Source organism: Ursus arctos, unplaced genomic scaffold (assembly GCF_023065955.2).
Source record: "Ursus arctos isolate Adak ecotype North America unplaced genomic scaffold, UrsArc2.0 scaffold_25, whole genome shotgun sequence".
Lineage (NCBI taxonomy): Eukaryota > Metazoa > Chordata > Mammalia > Carnivora > Ursidae > Ursus > Ursus arctos.
This window is the reverse complement of record NW_026622930.1, coordinates 27,121,585-27,140,986: the sequence shown is the minus strand read 5'-3', so window position 1 is coordinate 27,140,986 and position 19,402 is coordinate 27,121,585. Positions and strand designations below refer to the sequence as shown.

General features: G+C 36.3%; 1 protein-coding gene across 1 annotated transcript in view; it reads left to right on the top strand.

Moving 5' to 3' along the window:
* Positions 1-19,402, top strand: part of DNAL1 (dynein axonemal light chain 1) — a 39,199-nt gene that overhangs the window by 1,284 nt on the left and 18,513 nt on the right. The window contains exons 2-5 of the mRNA XM_026519544.4: positions 5,086-5,124; positions 8,083-8,192; positions 11,095-11,150; positions 17,571-17,626. Of these exons, the coding sequence (XP_026375329.1) occupies positions 5,086-5,124; positions 8,083-8,192; positions 11,095-11,150; positions 17,571-17,626 (261 nt within the window). The remainder of the gene's footprint in view (positions 1-5,085; positions 5,125-8,082; positions 8,193-11,094; positions 11,151-17,570; positions 17,627-19,402) is intronic.

Sequence of the window (19,402 nt, the reverse complement as noted above, 5' to 3'; positions counted from 1 at the left end):
AATTACAGAAAATCTTCAAATAGAAAATCAGAACCAATAATTAGATGAAGTTAGCTAAGGCTGGAAACTGGTAGTTCCAGAGCCCTCCAGAAATCAGGCCAACATAGTTTTTTAATTAACAAAACATTAGCCTCCGGGTTGCCTGGGTGGGTCAGTCAGTTAAACATCTGCCGTGCTCAGGTCTTGATCCCAACATTCTGGGATCCAGCCCAGAGGAGGGCTACCTGCTCTGCAGGGAGTCTGCTTCTCCCTCCCCCTGCTCTTGCGCTCTCTCTCCCTCTCAAATAAATAAATAAAATCTTTATTTTAAAAAAACCCTTAGCTTCCATTGTCTTTAAATGATTGTATTTCACATCAAAACCCAGATTTATGGCCTCTCTGAAAAATCAGAAATACCATATTTCACCACTGGACACATTTTCACCCCATTTTTGTGTTACTAAAATATGATAGTGTCATATAATTGGCTGCATCTTTTCTTTCTTAATAGTACATAAAATAAGGGTGTTATTTTCAATAATGGAGTTTTAATATTTGAAGAAATCTTGTCACAAGTCCCACCTGTCAGCTGTTTTCTAATGCCAGAGTAGAGGTTGTCCTCTTTATATGGCCAGCTTTACCCATTAAAGATGTCCACTGGTCCTTTAGGCCTTTCAGTTTTTGACTCCTTATATCTATACGGGAACTTGTAACCTCATAAACCAACTTGTAGGCAACCAGATTGCTTCCAATTTGAAAGTATTCTTACATGTGTCTTTTCATGGACCCATAAAGGGATTTTTCTGGGAAATCTACCCAGAAGTGGGATTTCGGAGTCATAGGGCCTATGCATACTTAATTTCCCTAGGCATTGTCAGACTGCTTTCCACAATGGCTCTGCTAGTTTTGTTTTGTTTTGATTTTAAGTAAGCTTTACCCACAACATGGGTCTTGAACTCACCACCCTGAGATCAAGAGTTGCATGCTCTGCTGACTGGCACCCCTGGCTCTGCTGGTTTTTACTTCCCTCAGTAATGCATGAGAGTTCTACATTCTCACCAGATTTCTAACTTTTGCCAATCTGAGGATGTATTTTAGTATTGCGTTGTTTTGCTCTGCTTTTTTTCTGATTTTCAGTGAGTTCCAACACCTTATGATACTGGATTTCAGTTTCTGTGAATTCTCTGTTTATATTTTTTGCTAACTTTTTCCATTTTTTTTTTTGTTTTTTGAATTTTAGGAGTTCCTTCTATATTCTATATTAGTCTTTTGTTGGTTTTATGTTGAAAATTCTCCCAGCTTTTATGTTAACTCTCCCAACAGTGTTCTTCACTTGCTGAATTCCGTTTGTTCTATTTGTCAGTTTATTCTATTGTGTTTTCTATGTAGATGATCATGTGTGCATAGTGAGTTTTATTTCTTCCTTTTAATCATTCCAATTTGTATTTTCTTTTATTATAGCATTGATAAAGATTTCTTGTACCATGTTAAACAACAGCAATGATAGTAGGGACCTTTGATGTATTTGGGATCTTAAAGAGAATACTTCTAGTGTTATCTTCCCAATTTGGCCCTTCTTGACCACTGTATTTAAAATAAACATACTCTACACACATAGACACATATCCTGATAACTCTTACCAAATTCAGCATTTTTGTTTTTGTATTTTCTTTTTCCTTAGTAATTGTCACCTTCTAATATACTATATAATTTATTTAGTTATTAAATATATTATTTACCATCTGTCTCTCACCAGTAGATGGAAGTTACATGAAGGTGGGGATCTTTGTTTTGTTCATTGGTATATCCCAAGCATGTAAAAGTATGTTTCATACATAGTAGACACTTAATGAATATTTACTGAAATGAATGAATTTCTTCATTAAGTGTGTGTTTGCTATACCTTTTTGGTATGTAGCTTTTATCAAGTAGGGAATTTCCCTGTAACTTTTAGTTGAGAGCTTTTAATATTAGATGTAGAACTTTACTTTTTTTAAAGATTTTATTTTTTATTTGACAGAGAAAGAGAGAGCACACAAGCAGGGGGAGTGGCCGACAGAGGGAGACGGAAAGGGAGAGGGAGAAGCAGACTGTGGGAGAGGGAGGGCTCTATCCCTGGGTCCCTGGATCATGACCTGAGCTGAAGGCAGACGCTTAACTGACTGAGCCACCCAGGCGCCCCAGATGTAGAACTATTTTGTAAAGTACTTTTTCTTCACTTACTGAAATAAATGTGATTTCCCCCCTTTCATGCATTAATAGATGATTTACATTTGTACATTTTTTTTAAACAATTCTTATGCTCCTGGGATCAGCTATTCTTGATCACGATTATTATTCACCATTGGCTTTGGAGTTCTAATGTTGTATCTAGGATTTTCAAATCTGTGTTGAGAAGTAAAGAGGGCCTCTTATCTGGTTATGACATCAAGGTTATTCTAGCCTCATAAAATAAATTGGCAGCTTTCCCTCCTTTTCTGGTTTCTGAAACAACTTGTCTAACAGGCTATATCTGTTGCTTGAAAACTTGGCAGAATTTACTTGTAAAATTATCTAGGCTTGGAGATGTAGGGGAGGAGGATAAGGGTAAATCTCTGATTATCTTTTTAATATTTAAGATTATTATTGGTCTATTCAGATTTTCTGATTCTTCCTGTGACAGTTGGGCATTTTTGTGTTTTTTCTAGAAATGCATTCTTTGTCTAGGTTTTCAATTTTTTTTTAAAGATTTTATTTATTTATTTGACAGAGAGAGAGACAGCAAGAGAGGGAACACAAGCAGGGGAAGTGGGAGAGGGAGAAGGAGGCTTCCCGCTGAGCAGGGAGCCCAATGTGGGGCTCCATCCCAGGACTCTGGGATCATGACCTGAGTTGAAGGCAGATGCTTAACAATTGAGCCACCCAGGCACCCCTTTGTCTAGGTTTTCAAACTTAACTACCATATATCTGCTTATAGTATTTTTAGTTTTAAATCTTTGTGGTATCTGTTATTTCCTCTGATTCTATGTTTTTGTTGTACAGCTCTCTTTTTTCTCAATCGGGCTTGCTAGAGATTTAGGAAACAACTTTTAGTTTTGTTAATCTTTTTTTTCTTCAGGTCTGTTTTTCATTGAGTTATTCCTTTGTATTTTCTTTAGCCTTCTTTGTGTTTTCAATGACATGCTTTTTCAGATATCTCAAATGCTTAGCTTATTTGTTTTCGGTCTCTTATTTTCTCATATTTTTGAATAAATAAGTATATTTGAAGCTGTAAGTTTCCTTTTAAATGTTATATTCCTCAAATTTTGATATTTTTTCTTTTATTTTATTGTTTTACTGTAGTTTATAGTTTACTTTTTAACCCAAGGGTTATTTATTACTATGTCTTTGCTTTCTAGACGTAATGGCATATACAGTTGAGCAACATAGGTTTGAACTGCACTGATCCACTTACATGCAGATTTTTTAAAATAAATATACTGCAATACTGTAAATGTATTTTCTCTTATGATTTTCTCTTTTTTTTCTTTTTTTAAAAATTTATTTGAGAGAGAGAGAGCATGTGAGCTAGGGGAGGGGCTAAGATGGAGGGAGAATCTTTTTTTTTTTTTAAAGATTTTATTTATTTATTTGACAGAGATAGAGACAGCCAGTGAGAGAGGGAACACAAGCAGGGAGAGTGGGAGAGGAAGAAGCAGGCTCATAGCAGAAGAGCCTGATGTGGGGCTCGATCCCATAACGCCGGGATCACGCCCTGAGCCAAAGGCAGATGCTTAACCGCTGTGCCACCCAGGTGCCCCGGAGGGAGAATCTTGAGCAGACTCCACGCTGAGCCCAATATGGGGCTCGATCTCACGACCCTGAGATCATGACGTGAGCCAAAACTAAGAGTCAGACACTTAACCTACTGAGCCACGCAGGCACCCCTCTTATGATTTTCTTAATAACATTTTCTTTTCTCTAGTTTACTTTATTGTAAGAGTACAGTATATAATGCATATAACATGCCAAATCTGTATTAATCAAATGTTTATGTTATTGGTAAGGCTTCTGGTCAATAGTAGGCTGTTAGTAAAGTTTTTGGTGAGTCAGAAGTTATACTCAGATTTTTGACTGGGGGGGGGAGAAGTTGGTGTCCCTAATGCCTGTCTTTTTGGAGGGTTAGCTGTACTTTTAAACTTTTCCTTTTGTTACTATTTAAGAGTTTGTTTTTTATTGAACTCTAGCAGTAATTCAAAGGATGTCTTCCTTTTCTCACATTTAAAGTTTCAAGTGTCATATTAAATTGAATCTAAGATACTATTGATTATAAGGTGCAACGTTATTTTATGTTCTAAGAAAAAAAATAAAAGAAGTTGGAATTAAACCAAGAGAAGTAATTTCTTTTCACTTATAATTTTTATTTTGTACCTACTAACAGTTTTTAAATGTATTTAGGCATGTAGATTCTTATCATATGTCATTCTTTGCAACCATAAGAAAGAATGTATGTATAGAAATAAAATGGTTAATATTTTTCTAGATCATCACCACTGCCACCTGGCCACAGTAATTGTAAATTGTTCCTGGTTGTAAAATGCATCCAAATTTCAAAGATGTTAAAATGTAAAAGATGTAGGGGCGCCTGGGTGGCACAGCGGTTAAGCGTCTGCCTTCGGCTCAGGGCATGATCCCAGCGTTCTGGGATCGAGCCCCACATCAGGCTTCTCTGCTGGGAGCCTGCTTCTTCCTCTCCCACTACCCCTGCTTGTGTTCCCTCTCTTGCTGTCTCTCTCTCTCTGTCAAATAAATAAATAAAATCTTTAAAAAAAATGTAAAAGATGTAGATCTTAGAATCAATGAAATATGATCTATTTTAATATCAAATGTTGAAAGCTATATATTTTTTGTAAACCAAGTGGGAGTGAAGTATATGGGCATTACATCATGATTTCCGTAATTTCTCTGAGAGGCGTTTAAATAAACCATCCTGATTTCAGGAAATTAAAATACTCTGTTTGCATATAAAGTCTCAAAGAAAGAAGTTAATCTTTTCAATGGTAGATGCCAAGGCTAATAATCGTTGCATGAAAATTGAATCAACAAATCATACCAATAAAGACACTCTTGTTTCTTCTCCTTTTAAGGCAAAAGCAACAACAATCAAAGAAGCTCTAGCCAGATGGGTGAGTATATGAATTTTTACCTCTTTTAGAAACCATACAAGGAGAATTATTGGATAGTTATTTAAATCTGACCATGCAGTACAAGGAATCTTTGTGGCACTGGAATTATTTAGCTGTCTTTACCGTGACGGTAGGTATATGAACCTATACAGATGATAAAATCGTATGCACTTATTACACACATACAAACACATTCACACTTGTGCGTAAATGAGTACTAGTAAAACTGGGAAAGTCTGATTAAAATCAGTGGATTATATCAATATCAATATCATATGTGTCCCTCAGTGGTTAAATGGATAAAAAAATTGTGTATATACAGAGTGGAATATTTTTCAGCCACAAAAAAGGAAATCCTTCCATTTACAGCAACGTGGACGGACCTTGAGTGCATTATGCTAAGTGAGATAAGTCAGACAGAGAATGACACATACTCTATGATCTCACACATATGTGAAATCTAAAAAAGCTGAACTCAGGAGCGCCTGGGTGGCACAGCGGTTAAGCGTCTGCCTTCGGCTCGGGGCGTGATCCCGGTGTTCTGGGATCGAGTCCCACATCAGGCTCCTCCGCTATGAGCCTGCTTCTTCCTCTCCCACTCCCCCTGCTTGTGTTCCCTCTCTCGCTGGCTGTCTCTATCTCTGTCGAATAAATAAATAAAATCTTTAAAAAAAAAAAAAAAAAGCTGAACTCAGAAACAAAGAGTAGAATGGTGAATGCCAGGGTTTGGGGTGGGGGGGGGAATGGAGAGATGTTGGTCAAAGGGTGTAAATATCCAGTTACAAGCCAAGTTCTGGGGATCTAATATACAGCATGGTGACTATAGTTAATACTGCATTATATACTTGATAGTTGCTAAGAGAGTGGATCTTAAATGTTCTTAGCACCAAAAAAAAAAAAAAAAAAGGTGATGGATGTGTTAACTGACCTTATTGTGTTAATCATTTTACAATATATACATGTATTAAATCATCACCTTAAACTTATACAATGTTACATGTCAATAAAGCTGGAAAAAATACTAAAGCATATACTAACATTAGAAAAAAACTGTGTTGTAAAAAACATGAATTGAATATAAACTATAAATATTTTGAATAAAACATTCTGTAGAGTTTGAACAGTTGTAATTCAGGATCACAAACAGAATTTCCATTGAGTATAGAGATAGCTCCTCAATTTCTATGCCCAGTGATAACTTTTTTGTGGATATTATCAATAGTGTTTTGTATAATAATGTATCTTTTGCTTTTGAGGCTGAGCTTTGAATCAAAAGTCTTTCAGGAGACTTGGTATCTAGGGAAAACAAGGCGGATAAGATAATGAAATATGTGAATTCTTGTTTTAGCGCTTATTAACTTCTTTGTGCTTTGCATTTAAAAAATTCATTTGTTTGGTGAATGAAAAATCTGTTTTATTAAAAAAGAAAAGTAAATATGGAATAAGCTTAGTATTAGATTTTCTTTGAATCAGATTTTAGGACTTTATTTACTTATAATAATAAGTGGTTGCGTTTTTGTTTTGGGTTATAGGTTCTATTTCTAGATTATATTGTGACCCTAAATCTTCGACTTTAAGATTATTTGAAGACCTTTAGCTCACTCTTTCACTGGTTAACCTAACATTGATTGAGGATCTACTGTGCACCAGTTTCCCTCTCATAACCTACAAATGTATGACACAAAAATAAGTACTAAATGGATGTGTATTAGATCTTTTTCTGTCAACTTATTGTGTATTTTCTTTTTTTTTTTATTGTGTATTTTCTAGTATTGACATGTTATGATTTGATTTTTAGAAATAAGCCTCTGTGTGTCTTATAGTACACTATGTTATAGAAAATACAGGAAAGCAAAGAAAATGGTCCCTGCACTTTAGGAGCTTCCTATTTTGTTAGAGAGAACTAACTTTAAGTATTGAGGTACTTTGAAAATATTACTAGGCAGCATATATTGGTAATTAAATTTTAAATTGTGTACATAGTACTGAAAATCTAAGATAAAATTTAGTAGTAAATTATTGTAGAGCAAATAGCTTTGACCTCAGCTGTGTTGTAAGGATGATATCTTCCAAAATTCTTGGTATTTTGGGGTTCTATCCCAGACTGAACTCTGTATAGAAAAAGCAAGACGAGGAATGCCTGGGTGGCTCAGTTGGTTAAAGCGTCTGCCTTTGACTTAGGTCATGATCCCAGGGTCCTGGGATTGAGTCCTGCATCGAGCACCTTGCTCAGAGGGGAGGCTGCTTCTCCCTCTGCCTGCTGCTCCCCCTGCTTGTACTCTCTCTCTCTCTGGCAGATGAATAAATAAAATTTTAAAAAAGAAAAAGAAAAAGCAAGACGAGATGACAAAATCGTTGATCTTATGGATCTAAATCTGATATTTAAGAAAAGGGTGCTTAGGGACAAAGAACTCTTCCCAAGAAAATGCTGTTATTGTTGTATTTTTGGTTTTGTTTATTGAAAGACTCTTAAAGGATTTTATTTTATTTTATTTTTTAAAAGATGTTATTTATTTATTTATTTGTCAATGAGAGAGAGCGTACAATCAGGGAGAGTGGCAGACAGAGGGAGAAGCAGGCTCCCCGCTGAGCAAGGAACCTGATGTAGGACTCTAGGATGCTGGGATCATGACCTGAGCCAGAGGCAAGCACTTAACCAACTGAGCCACCTAAGCGTCCCAGGGATTTTAAATATTACGGAAATGAAAGTCATTTTCTTTCCTCCTCCTTTCCATTTGTTTGGGACCTAACAATAAATTATCTGAACCAGCCATGTAAAAGCCTGGTTATCAGGGTCAGTTAGTAAATGTCAGTAAGTGAATTGTAAAGAATGCACAGAGTTATAAAATTCTAATAATTGTTTTGAAATAAACATTGAAAAGCCTTAGGATATTCTGGACTTTTTAGTTCTGTATTACAATCAGGGTTGACTTTCTTCCCAACTAATTTTTATCATAGGAAGAGAAAACTAGTCAGAAGCCATCCGAAGCCAAAGAGATAAAGCTTTATGCTCAGATTCCCCCTATAGAGAAGATGGATGCATCCTTGTCCACACTTGCTAATTGCGAGTAAGTTCTCTTGTCTTCTTTCCCTTTCTTTTCTAAATACACACACTAGAGGGGCGCCTGGGTGGCACAGCGGTTAAGCGGCTGCCTTCGGCTCAGGGCGTGATCCCGGCGTTATGGGATCGAGCCCCACATCAGGCTCCTCCGCTATGAGCCTGCTTCTTCCTCTCCCACTCCCCCTGCTTGTGTTCCCTCTCTCGCTGGCTGTCTCTATCTCTGTCAAATAAATAAATAAAATCTTTAAATACACACACTAGAAAAAAATGTTTGTTTACTGTGATCTACATTTCTCTTTCTTTGTTTGTTTGGTTAATGTAATTCCCCCTCTGGCAAGGCCAAACATAAAAGATTATTGGTTTATGGGACTACTAATAAAGTAACCCTGAACAATATAGTATTTTTTTGCAGTAAAATTTCTATAACGTGCCTGGAAAACAGAAGTTTCCTTGTCTCTTGGGAGAAACTAAATAATACAACAAGACTATTATTCTGTCATAAAATCTAATACTTTCTCTTATAAAATTAGCCAGTTGGTACTATACTTACCAGAGGCCTAAGAGATACTGCTTGAATTTTTTTTTCAAATTATAAAAATACATTGTAAAACATCTAGAAAATACAAAAAGCACAAAGGAAAGGAATTAATATCAACCAAAATTGCACCACCTTTTGAGAATCAGTGTTAGCATTTTGATAAAGAGCCTTCTAACTTTTTTTCCTAATTGGGATCAAATTATACTTATTATTTTGTAATTTTATTTCCCCATGACTTTAAGTATCAGATCTATATCAATGCCTCTTAACTTGTTTTCTAAATACATACTTTTTAGCAAGGTTCTGTGGCTAATTTGAGGCAATTATACCATGACACCTTGTGACCGTGCTCTCAGGCTGCATTGTCTCCTTTCAGAGCTGTAAAATGTTATAGAATCACTTGGCGTTCTTTCTGATTTCTTCACCCTGTGTGTTTCGAAGTGTAGTGCACTGACTACCTACATAAGAATCTCTTTATGCAAGAGATAAGGCCCACCCCAAATTTATAGAAACAGTATCTACTGATGAAACCTAGGAATCTGTATTTATAATAAGCAACTTGAGTAACTCTTAGACACATAATATCCGTCTTTGGAATGAAGGGGAAAAGCAAACATACTTAGTTATTGAATGCAAATTGTCCTTTATGATGACAGCACAGCGTATTATATAAAACTCCACCTTAGATTTTTTTTTTTTTTTTTGGCTTCAAAAGCATGATTTCAAAGAGCATTGTTTCAAAGTAGTCAAATATCTTTTTATCATAAAGCCATCTCAAAGACAAACATTTAAAAAAGTTTTTTATCTTGTACCAAAGTACCTTGGAAACTGCTTGGAAAGGGTCAGCCTGTTCATGTTTTTGCTGGCAATCTCTTTGGGCAGGTTGCCTAAACAATAGTTAAAGAATTCATCCCCAGTCATATTCCCAGATTTAGGGCACTCCATTTTTCACCGGTAGATGTCAGGAGTTGGGGATTGCTAGAAAATATACAGATTTGACCAATAATTTATACTGTATAGTAATTGCTTTTGTAAAAAAATGAATAATTCTTCAAGTCATATCAGCAAGGAGAAGATCACATGTTCTAGAGTCAGTTTTTGGAGGGTTTTAAATTTGACTCTGCTCCTTTCTGGCTTTGTAATATTAGGCAAATTGCTTAACATCTTTGTACCTCAGTTTACTCATTTGTAAAATATGGATGATAATAATAGTACTTATTTCACAGGATTGTTGGGATGGTTAAAATAGTTTATGTAAAGTACTTGGAAGAGTACTGGGCACAGATTGTGTTAATAAAATTAGCTTTTATTATATTTTTTGCATGAAATATACTAAAATATTAAATATTTTGTCAAGAAAGCAAGGCTAAGAATGTGTAGTTATGTTCCCTGTAAAATGTTTCTTTCTTTTCTTTCTTTCTTTCTTTCTTTTTTTTTTTTTTTTTTTGGAAGTAGGCTCCACACCCAGCATGGAGCCCGATGCAGGGCTTGAACTCATGACCCTGAAATCAAGACCTGAGCTGAGACCAACAGTCAGACACTCAACCAACTGAAACACTGAGGCACCCCTAACATTTTTTTTATATAATTGAATTATGAGTAGAAAAAACCTAGACATATGCAAACCATTAAAAGTTGTTCTCTCCGGGGGAATCTGTGGAGTGGTTAGGATTACATATGACTTCTTCAGTATACATTTCTGAATGATTTAACACATGAGCAAATAAATATCTTTGCACATGCATATATATAGTTCTGCTTTTTCTCAAAAGGTATCATATAAAATGTATTGTTCTGCTAGGTGGTTTTTAACTTGACCGCACATCATGGACATCTTCCCAAGCTAGTATCCGGAGCCCATAAATGATAACATATCATTTATGTTAGTGATAGCATTGCTTTTCATTATCTATCCTTCATTGCTAGATGTTTATAGATTTTTCCCCATTTTTTTTGCTATTACAATAATATACTAAATTGTCTAGCTTATATATCTTTTGGCATTGGTATTAATATTTCAGTAGGATGTATTCCTAGAAATGAATTACTGGGTCAAAGAACACATGCATTTAAAAAATTTAATAGAGAACACCAAATTACCTTCAGAAAGTTTTTTTTTTAATTTTCTACAATGGATATGTATTAACTTTTGTAATCAGAAAAAAAGTATAACGATTTCAGAATGAAAGAATACGTGCTATGTCTGAGAGGGGAAAAAAGGATTCACTGTAAAAAGAAAACATGACTTAAATATTATCTTGTATGGGCACTTGAGGAATAATTTCTGATATACCACTTATTTATTTATTTTTCTGATACACCATTTAAAATTGTTTTGTATTAATTCAAGTTTTCCTTTGTTCTTTTTAAGGAAGCTTTCACTGTCTACAAACTGCATTGAAAAAATTGCCAACCTCAATGGCTTAAGTAAGTGATTCACAGTAACAGATGGTTCTTGGACTTTCTCGTTATTAGAGTAAACATTCCAGAGACACTATGTAATCCCAGAAGCTGGCACCTGTTTTAACCACAGTAATTGTCAGATGACAGAGAGAATATGTAAACCATGTGTCTTAAATTCACTTATCCAAAGAAAATTAGAACACAAGATCTAAACATTTTAAAGGCATTTTAAAGCTTTTATAGAGTTAGAATTAAATAGAACTAGATTTTTTTAATTACTTATTTTTTGTTCAAATTTGTCTTGTTTCTTACTTGTTATATTTAAATTTTAATTCCTCACCATCATTGTTTTTCTTGTGCTCCTTATCTTTGTTAATGACATTGCCACCATCCCAGTTGCCAAGGGCTCTGATTCCTGCTAGTTTCTTATGGTTGCTGAAATTTGGTGACTTAAAAAAACAGTTCTGAAAAACAACAGGAACAACAAAAGAACAGTTCTGGAGGCCAGAAGTCTGAAATTCATTTCAGTGGACCAAAATCAAGGTTTCGACTGAGCCACGCTTCCTCTGAAGGCTTTAGGGGAGAATCTGTTCCTTGCCTCTTCTAGATTCTGATGGCTGCCATATTCCTTGGCTTGTGAGGGCATCACGCTAATCTCTACCTCTGTGGTCATACTGACTTCTCTTTTGTCTGTGTCAAATCTTTCTCTGCCTCTCTTTTATGAGGATATGTGTGCATTTAGGGAATATCTGGATAATCAAGGATATTCTCCTTATCTTAAGATCCTTAACTTGATGACATCTGAAAAGTACTTTTTTCCCGTATAAGGTAACATTCACAGGTTCCAAGGATTAAGATTTAGGTATCTTTTGGTGAGCAGTTATTTAACCTACCACCCTCCTCCTTTACTTCCCTTAAGACCTACATCCAAGTCCATCACTAAGTCTTGTTAACTCTGTTCTCTGAAGGAGCTCTCAAATAATCTGTTGCTTTTCCATTTCCAGAAGCTACAGCTTTAATTTAGACCCACATTACCTCTCCCGTAAGATTGTGTTTTTCAAACACTTTTGATCACTTTTCCACAGTAAGGAATGTGTATGAATTCATGACTCAGTACATACATTCACATGAATACACATATCTAATATATACACACACAAAGTGGAATAGGTTTGTAAAACAATGTTTAACCTTACAGCATAGTTCCCAGTATAAACGTTTTAAAGATTTTTTTTTTTTTTTTAACAAACCTAACGGGAATAGATTGAGTCATCTTATGCATAGCTTTATTAGTAATCATTTCCTTTCCAGGACTACATAAATACTGAATGCCAGCTTTGAGTAAGGTCCTGGGAGGGGGATGCAGATTTGGAAGAGATGGTAGTAAGATGTAATGCTTGCCCTCAAGGAGCTCGTTATCTAAAGAGACAGAACATATTCCTCACTAACTGTAATAATGGCTAATATTTCTTGAGCATTTGTATGCATCAGGCACTATTCAAAGCACTTTATATATACTAACTCATTTAATCTTCACAATAATTATATGAAGTGGATATTTATTATTATAATCCAAGATAGACTGTTATAAATGTTCCTAAAGAAAGTGTAATTATGATGATGTTTAGAGCAGTCTTTAGAGGGAGAAATGACATTTAAACTTAACATTCTTTTTTTGTTTTTTTTTTTAAGATTTTATTTATTTGAGAGGGAGAGCGTGCACAGGTGGGGGGCATGTGACAGAGGGACAGGGAGAAGCAGACTCCTCGCTGAGCAGGGAGCCTGACACAGGGCTTGATTCCAGGACCCTGGGATCATGACTTGAGCAGAAGGCATATACTTAACCTACTGAGCCACCCACGTGCCCCTAACCTTGACATTCTTAATCTTGTTTCTTATAGGATTTTCCTGTTAGAGGAAGGGGCTATTCTCAAAGAAAAAAAGCACTGCATGAACGAATGCACAAAGTCATAAAAAAAGAATGATGTGTTCAGGTGTGAATAGGGTGGCACTGCTTTTAGATGACTGAATGCAACATTAAGGCATTTGGTCTTCACTAGGCAAAGGGGAACCATTAAAGATCTCTGATTTGGAGGAATGATAATGAGATAATATATTTTTTTAAATGCTTGTCATAACCCACTAAGTTGATTTCATATCACCCATACTTTGAAAAACACTGCTTTATGACTTTTGTGATAGCCTTCTAATTGATCTTTTTGTCTCCTGTCTTTCTGCTCTTCAGTTGACCTTCAACACTAATAACAGAGTCTTCTTTTAAAGAAAAAAAGATTTTATTTATTTATTAGAGAGCACGTGTGAGCACACAAGCCGGGGGAGGGGCAGAGAGAGAGGGAGAGAGACAATCCCAAGCAGATTCCACACTGAACACAGAGCCCCACTCGGGGCTCAATCCTACCACTCCAAGATCATGACTTGAGCCAAAACCAACAGTCAGACGCTTAATTGAGCCACCCAGGAGCTCCCGGAGTTTTCTTTCTAAAAATATTATTCTCATTATCATTAACTTTGATATCATAATTTCTTTCCCTATACAGTAATAAGTAAGATCTTTTTAGCCTTCTGTCACCATTTTCATGTGTATTTTTTAAAAAAAGGAGTTTTATTTTTTTTAAAGGAGTTTTACATATAAAGTTTGATATTATCTTTGGAAGAGTTGCGTATATTTGTCATCTCCAGTTTCTGACATTGTTTCTCAGTCCTCATCTTAGTTGACCTAGCAGCATATTTTGACATGGATGATTTTGTTACCCTTTGAAACAATTCCAATATTTGATTTCTGGAATGCTGTGTCCTCCTGATTTCTTAGGCTACTCCTTCCCAGTCTCATGTCCCCGAATTTTAAGTGTTAGAGGACCCCAGGACCCAGTTCTTGGATCCCTTCTCTTTTCTATTTTCACCTACTCCCTGGATTATCTCATCCAGGTCATGGCTTTACCATCTATATGCTGATGGTTCCCACATTTATACCTCTAGCCCAGGCATCTCCTCTGAACTGGATGTCTAATACACGTCTCATAATTAACATGTCCAAATCTAAGTACTGATACCCTTCTCCAGCCCCAGCTAAACCAACTTTTTGTATGTCTTTCTCAGATAGCAACTGTTCCATTCCTCTTTTTGCTTAGGCCAAATTCCCTGGTAATTTCTTAGCTCCTTTCTCACACATCCCCAAGACCCATTATCTTTCCAATTTCATCTCCTATTACCCTCCTCCCATTCTCTCAGCCAGCTTTTTGTGTTTTGTGAGCACTTCTGATGTGGTCCTGCCTCAAAGCCTCTATCCTTGAAGTTCCTCTGCCTGTAAATGTTCTTCCTCCTCAGATCCTCACGGCTAGTTGCGTCGCTTCCTTTTGGTCTTAGAAGTTACCCTCTATCCAAAGTGTCAACTGCTCCCAACCCCCTGACATTTCATTCTTTTTACCTGATTTTTTTTCGCCTTCACACTTGACAGTATCTGATATGCTTATTTATTATGTTTATCATCTGGCAAATTATTAGCTCAATGTCAGCAGGAATTATTATCTGTATTATTCATTGTTATATCGTGAATGATCATAGCTGTTCCTAGCATATAGTAGATGCTCAATAATTATGTGTTGAATGAATAACTTTTTTTTAAGATTTTATTTATTTGAGAGAGAGTGAGCAAGAGAGAGAATATGAGGGGGGAGGGACAGAGGGAGAGGGAGAAGCAGACTCCCCTCTCAGCAGGGAGCTGCTGCAGGGCTCTATCCTGGGACTCTGGGATCTGACCTGAGCAGAAGGCAGACACTTAACCAACTGAGCCACCCAGGTGCTCTGAATAACTTTTTGAATAAGTTTTTTATTCTGCATGACATAGAAAAAATAAAATGCCTATCTTTCCATATCAAGAAGCTTTAAAGAATAATTGATTATGTGATTTTCTTAACTATTTAATTTTCATGCATTTATAGGTATATGGGATGTGTTAGTTTGCTAGGGCTGCCATAATCAACTCCACAGACTAGGTGGCTTAAACAATAGAAATTTATTTTCTGGTAGCTGTCAAGGCTAGAAGTCCAAGACCAAGGTTTCGGCAGGATTGAGTTCCTCTGAAGCCTCTCTCCTTGGCTTATGGATGACCATCTTTTCCCTTGGTCTTTAATGGGCTTTCCTCTATTTCTGTCTGTGTCCTAATCACCTCTTCATATAAGGACTGGTGCCTTTATAGGCACCAGTTATATTGAATTTTACCTAAAATGATCTCATTTTACCTTAATTACCTCCTTAAAATCCCTGTGTTCAAGTATAGTCGTATTCTGAGGTACATGAATTTTAGGGTGGGGGAACACAGTTCAGTCCATAACACGGGGTGTTGTTTCAACAATTAAAGCACTTTACATAAATTAGATCATTCTTAAAATACTTTGTCCTGAAAGTTAAATGTTTCTCATTACAGAATTTAAAATATTTCATTAAATTAAACAAATTAAAACAAAGTTTATATAACCGTATATGCCTGATACATGCATGCACACACACACACACACACACACACACAAACACACACACATCATTTATTGTGTACTTACTATGGATTAAGCGTTATGCTGAATGTTTTAGACAATTATCTCATTTAATCCTGATATTCTTCTTTTTATAAAGATTATTTATTTATTTATTTATTTGAGAGAGAGAGAGAGAGCGTGTGCGCGCGCACGCATGAGCTGGGGTGGGGTGAGGGGGAGGGAGAGGAGGGGGGGAAAGAATCTCAAGCAGACTGTATGCTGAGCACAGAGCCCAACGCACGGCTCCGTCTCTTGGGCCTGAGACCATGACCTAAGCTGAAACTAAGAGTCTCAACTGACTGAGTCACCCAGGCACCCCAATCCTGATATGCTTATAAGTTAGATATTATTATATTTCCTCATTTTATGTGTGATGAAACTGTGATTCAGAGAGGTTTGGTTGCTTCCCTAGAGAGCTGGGATTGGAACTCAGTTAAGTGAATTTGTGTTCTTTTTTTTTTTAAAGATTTTATTTATTTATGTGACAGAGTGACAGAGAGACAGCCAGCGAGAGAGGGAACACAGCAGGGGGAGTGGGAGAGGAAGAAGCAGGCTCATAGTGGAGGAGCCCGATGTGGGACTCGATCCCGGTACGCCGGGATCACGCCCTGAGCCGAAGGCAGACGCTTTAACGACTGCGCTACTCAGGTGCCCCAAGTGAATTTGTGTTCTTAACCACTGAATTATGGATGTTGTAAAACAGTGGAATCCAACAGAGCTGTCTGCACCATCCCAATATAGTTGCCACAAGCCACATACAGCTGTTAAGCTTTTGAAATGTGGCTGGTGTGATTGAGAAACTGTATTTTAAGTTGTATTTAATTTTAATTAATTTAAATTAAACAGCCACACATGGCTAGTTAACTACCATATTGGACAACATAGTTACAGAAGGTTACATTGTGAAAACTGAGTGTATAACTTATGCATAAGTAATCAACAGTTTTTTAGAACAGACATGAGGTTTCCTTTATTTTGCTAAAAAATCTTTTTTTAATTTTGAAAAATAATACATGTACACGGTTTTATGCAAATAGTTCCAAAAAGGGTTGCAATGGAAACTGTTTTCCTCTGACCATAAAGCAACCACTGCTTCTGTTTTCTTTTTTTCTTCCGGTAATAGCCTATAGATACACAAATAGAACCATCCTTTAAAAAATACAAATAAGCTTTTTTTTTTTTTTTTAGATTTTATTTATTTATTTGACAGAGAGATACAGCCAGCGAGAGAGGGAACACAAGCAGGGGGAGTGGGAGAGGAAGAAGCAGGCTCCCAGCAGAGGAGCCTGATGTGGGGCTCGATCCCAGAACGCTGGGACCACGCCCTGAGCCGAAGGCAGACGCTTAATGACTGAGCCACCCAGGCGCCCCCCAAATAAGCATTTTTAAAGCAAATCACAATTAATTCTTTAAAAGATTGAAAGCAAAAGATTTTTTAAATACTAATTCATTTGATTTCACTTTTAATGCTGTGTGGCTGAGGCAGGCGGGCTATACATAAATATGTTCCTATTTTCTAGTGTGAGTCCTTACACTATACTAGATTTGAAATACATATGCTTCCATATTTAAAGTTCAGATCTTCTTTACTCTTATTTTATCTCTGAAATACTTTTACTAGCCACCAATTTAAAACCATGCATTTGAAATAGCTAATCATTTGTAAACTTAATATTGTCATGATGTGAAATTATAGTTGTAGTGTTTACCTTAGATGATAAGTAAGTCAATTTCCTACTTGAATACCATTTTTTATTAAAACAGCCTTTCTTACTCACTATATAAGTATATCATATAAAATTTATTAACACTTTATTATGCTAGATTTACAACAGTTGTAATATGATTCTTCTAAACAAAAAATTGTGGTTTTTTTTTTTTTCCATTGCAGAAAACTTAAGGATATTGTCTTTAGGAAGAAACAACATAAAGAACTTAAATGGACTGGTACGTTGTTATTTATTTCTTTAAAAAAAGCATGCACTTCTTTCCTTAATATACAAGTAATATTTGTCCATTGCAGAAACTTTACAAAATAGAAAAGCAACTGTAAAAGGTACCTATAGATCACTTACATTTTAAATATTGGTTACTTTTTTTTTTTTTTTTTTTAAGATTTTATTTATTTATTTGACAGAGATAGAGACAGCCAGCGAGAGAGGGAACACAAGCAGGGGGAGTGGGAGAGGAAGAAGCAGGCTCATAGCGGAGGAGCCTGATGTGGGGCTCGATCCCAGAACGCCGGGATCATGCCCTGAGCCGAAGGCAAACGCTTAACCGCTGTGCCACCCAGGCGCCCCTGGGTACTTTTTTTTTTAAGATTTATTTATTTATTTGAGGGAGAGAAAGTGCAGGGGGAGGGGCAGAGAGTCACAGGCAGACTCTGCGCTGAGCAGAGCCTGAGGTGGGGCTCTGTCGCGACCCTGAGATCACGACCTCAGCCAAAACCAAGAGTTGGATGCTTAACTGACTACACCACCCAGGCACCTCATAAATATTGCTAATATTTTGATTGTCCTCTTTCTTGCTTTTTTTCTATCCTTGAAATCATACTATACATATTGTTTTGCATCTCTTTTTTTTACTAATATATAAATATCATTTTTTTTCATGTTATTCATTCATTTAACAAATTCATTTAGTATATTTCCTGAATGGCTACTTTAAGCCCGGTGCTGTTCTAGATATTAAAGATACAGAAGAGTATGAAATGAAGTCCTTGCTCTCCTGGAACTTCCATTACAATAGAGGGAGGCAGACTAGAAAATATTTATATAGCACATATAAAATAGATTGTATAATACAGGTGGTGATGAAAGCAATGAAGAAAAGCAAGGCATATACAAGAGCATAGATGGATGGGAGGTGAGGATGTAAGCTATAGAGCTGACCAAGGGACTGGTGCTCCAGACTGAGGTGGAACAACAAATGCAAATGTCCTGAAACTGAAGCTGCTTGATATGCTTAAGTAAGAGCAGAAGAGTTGAATGAGGGGGGAAGTCGTCCTCAGTGAGGTTGGAAAGGGAGCCAGGAACCAGCCCACATGGAACCTTATAGATCATGATAAGATTTTGCATTTTTTTCCCAGATGGCGTGCATAGCCATTGGAGGTTCTTGATCACAGGATGTAACTTAAGTTTTTTTTTTATTTGAAGATTTTATTTATTTGAGAGAGCACGCGTATGTGCACACGTGCAGGGGGAGGGACAGAGGGAGAGGAAGAGAAGCAGACTCCCCGCTGAGCGCAGAGCCCGCCTAGTGCTTAATCTCACAACCCTAAAATCATGACCTGAGCTGAAATCAACAGTTGGACACTTAACTGAGTGAGCCACCCAGGTGCCCCGTAACTTAAGTTTTTAAAATAATTTTCAACCATATCCTTTTTTAATAACAGCATAATATTCTATTTTACTGATTTACCATAATTTAAGTCAGTTACTTATTACTCATTATTTCTAGTTTGGAGTTGTTACAATAAATGCTATTATGAATCTCCTTTTAGCTATATTATTACATACATCTGTGAATAATTCTTTGGATAAATTCCTTGAAATGGAATTGCTGGGTCAAAAGGTATGAATTTCTTTTAAGGCTTCTGTAGCATATTATCAGGTTACCCTTTGAAAGTTTGTAACAATTTATATTTCTAACAGTAGTGTATGAGGTCTCCTATTTCCCCTTACCAGACTGGGGATTTAAAATTTTTAAAAGTTTTGGGGCGCC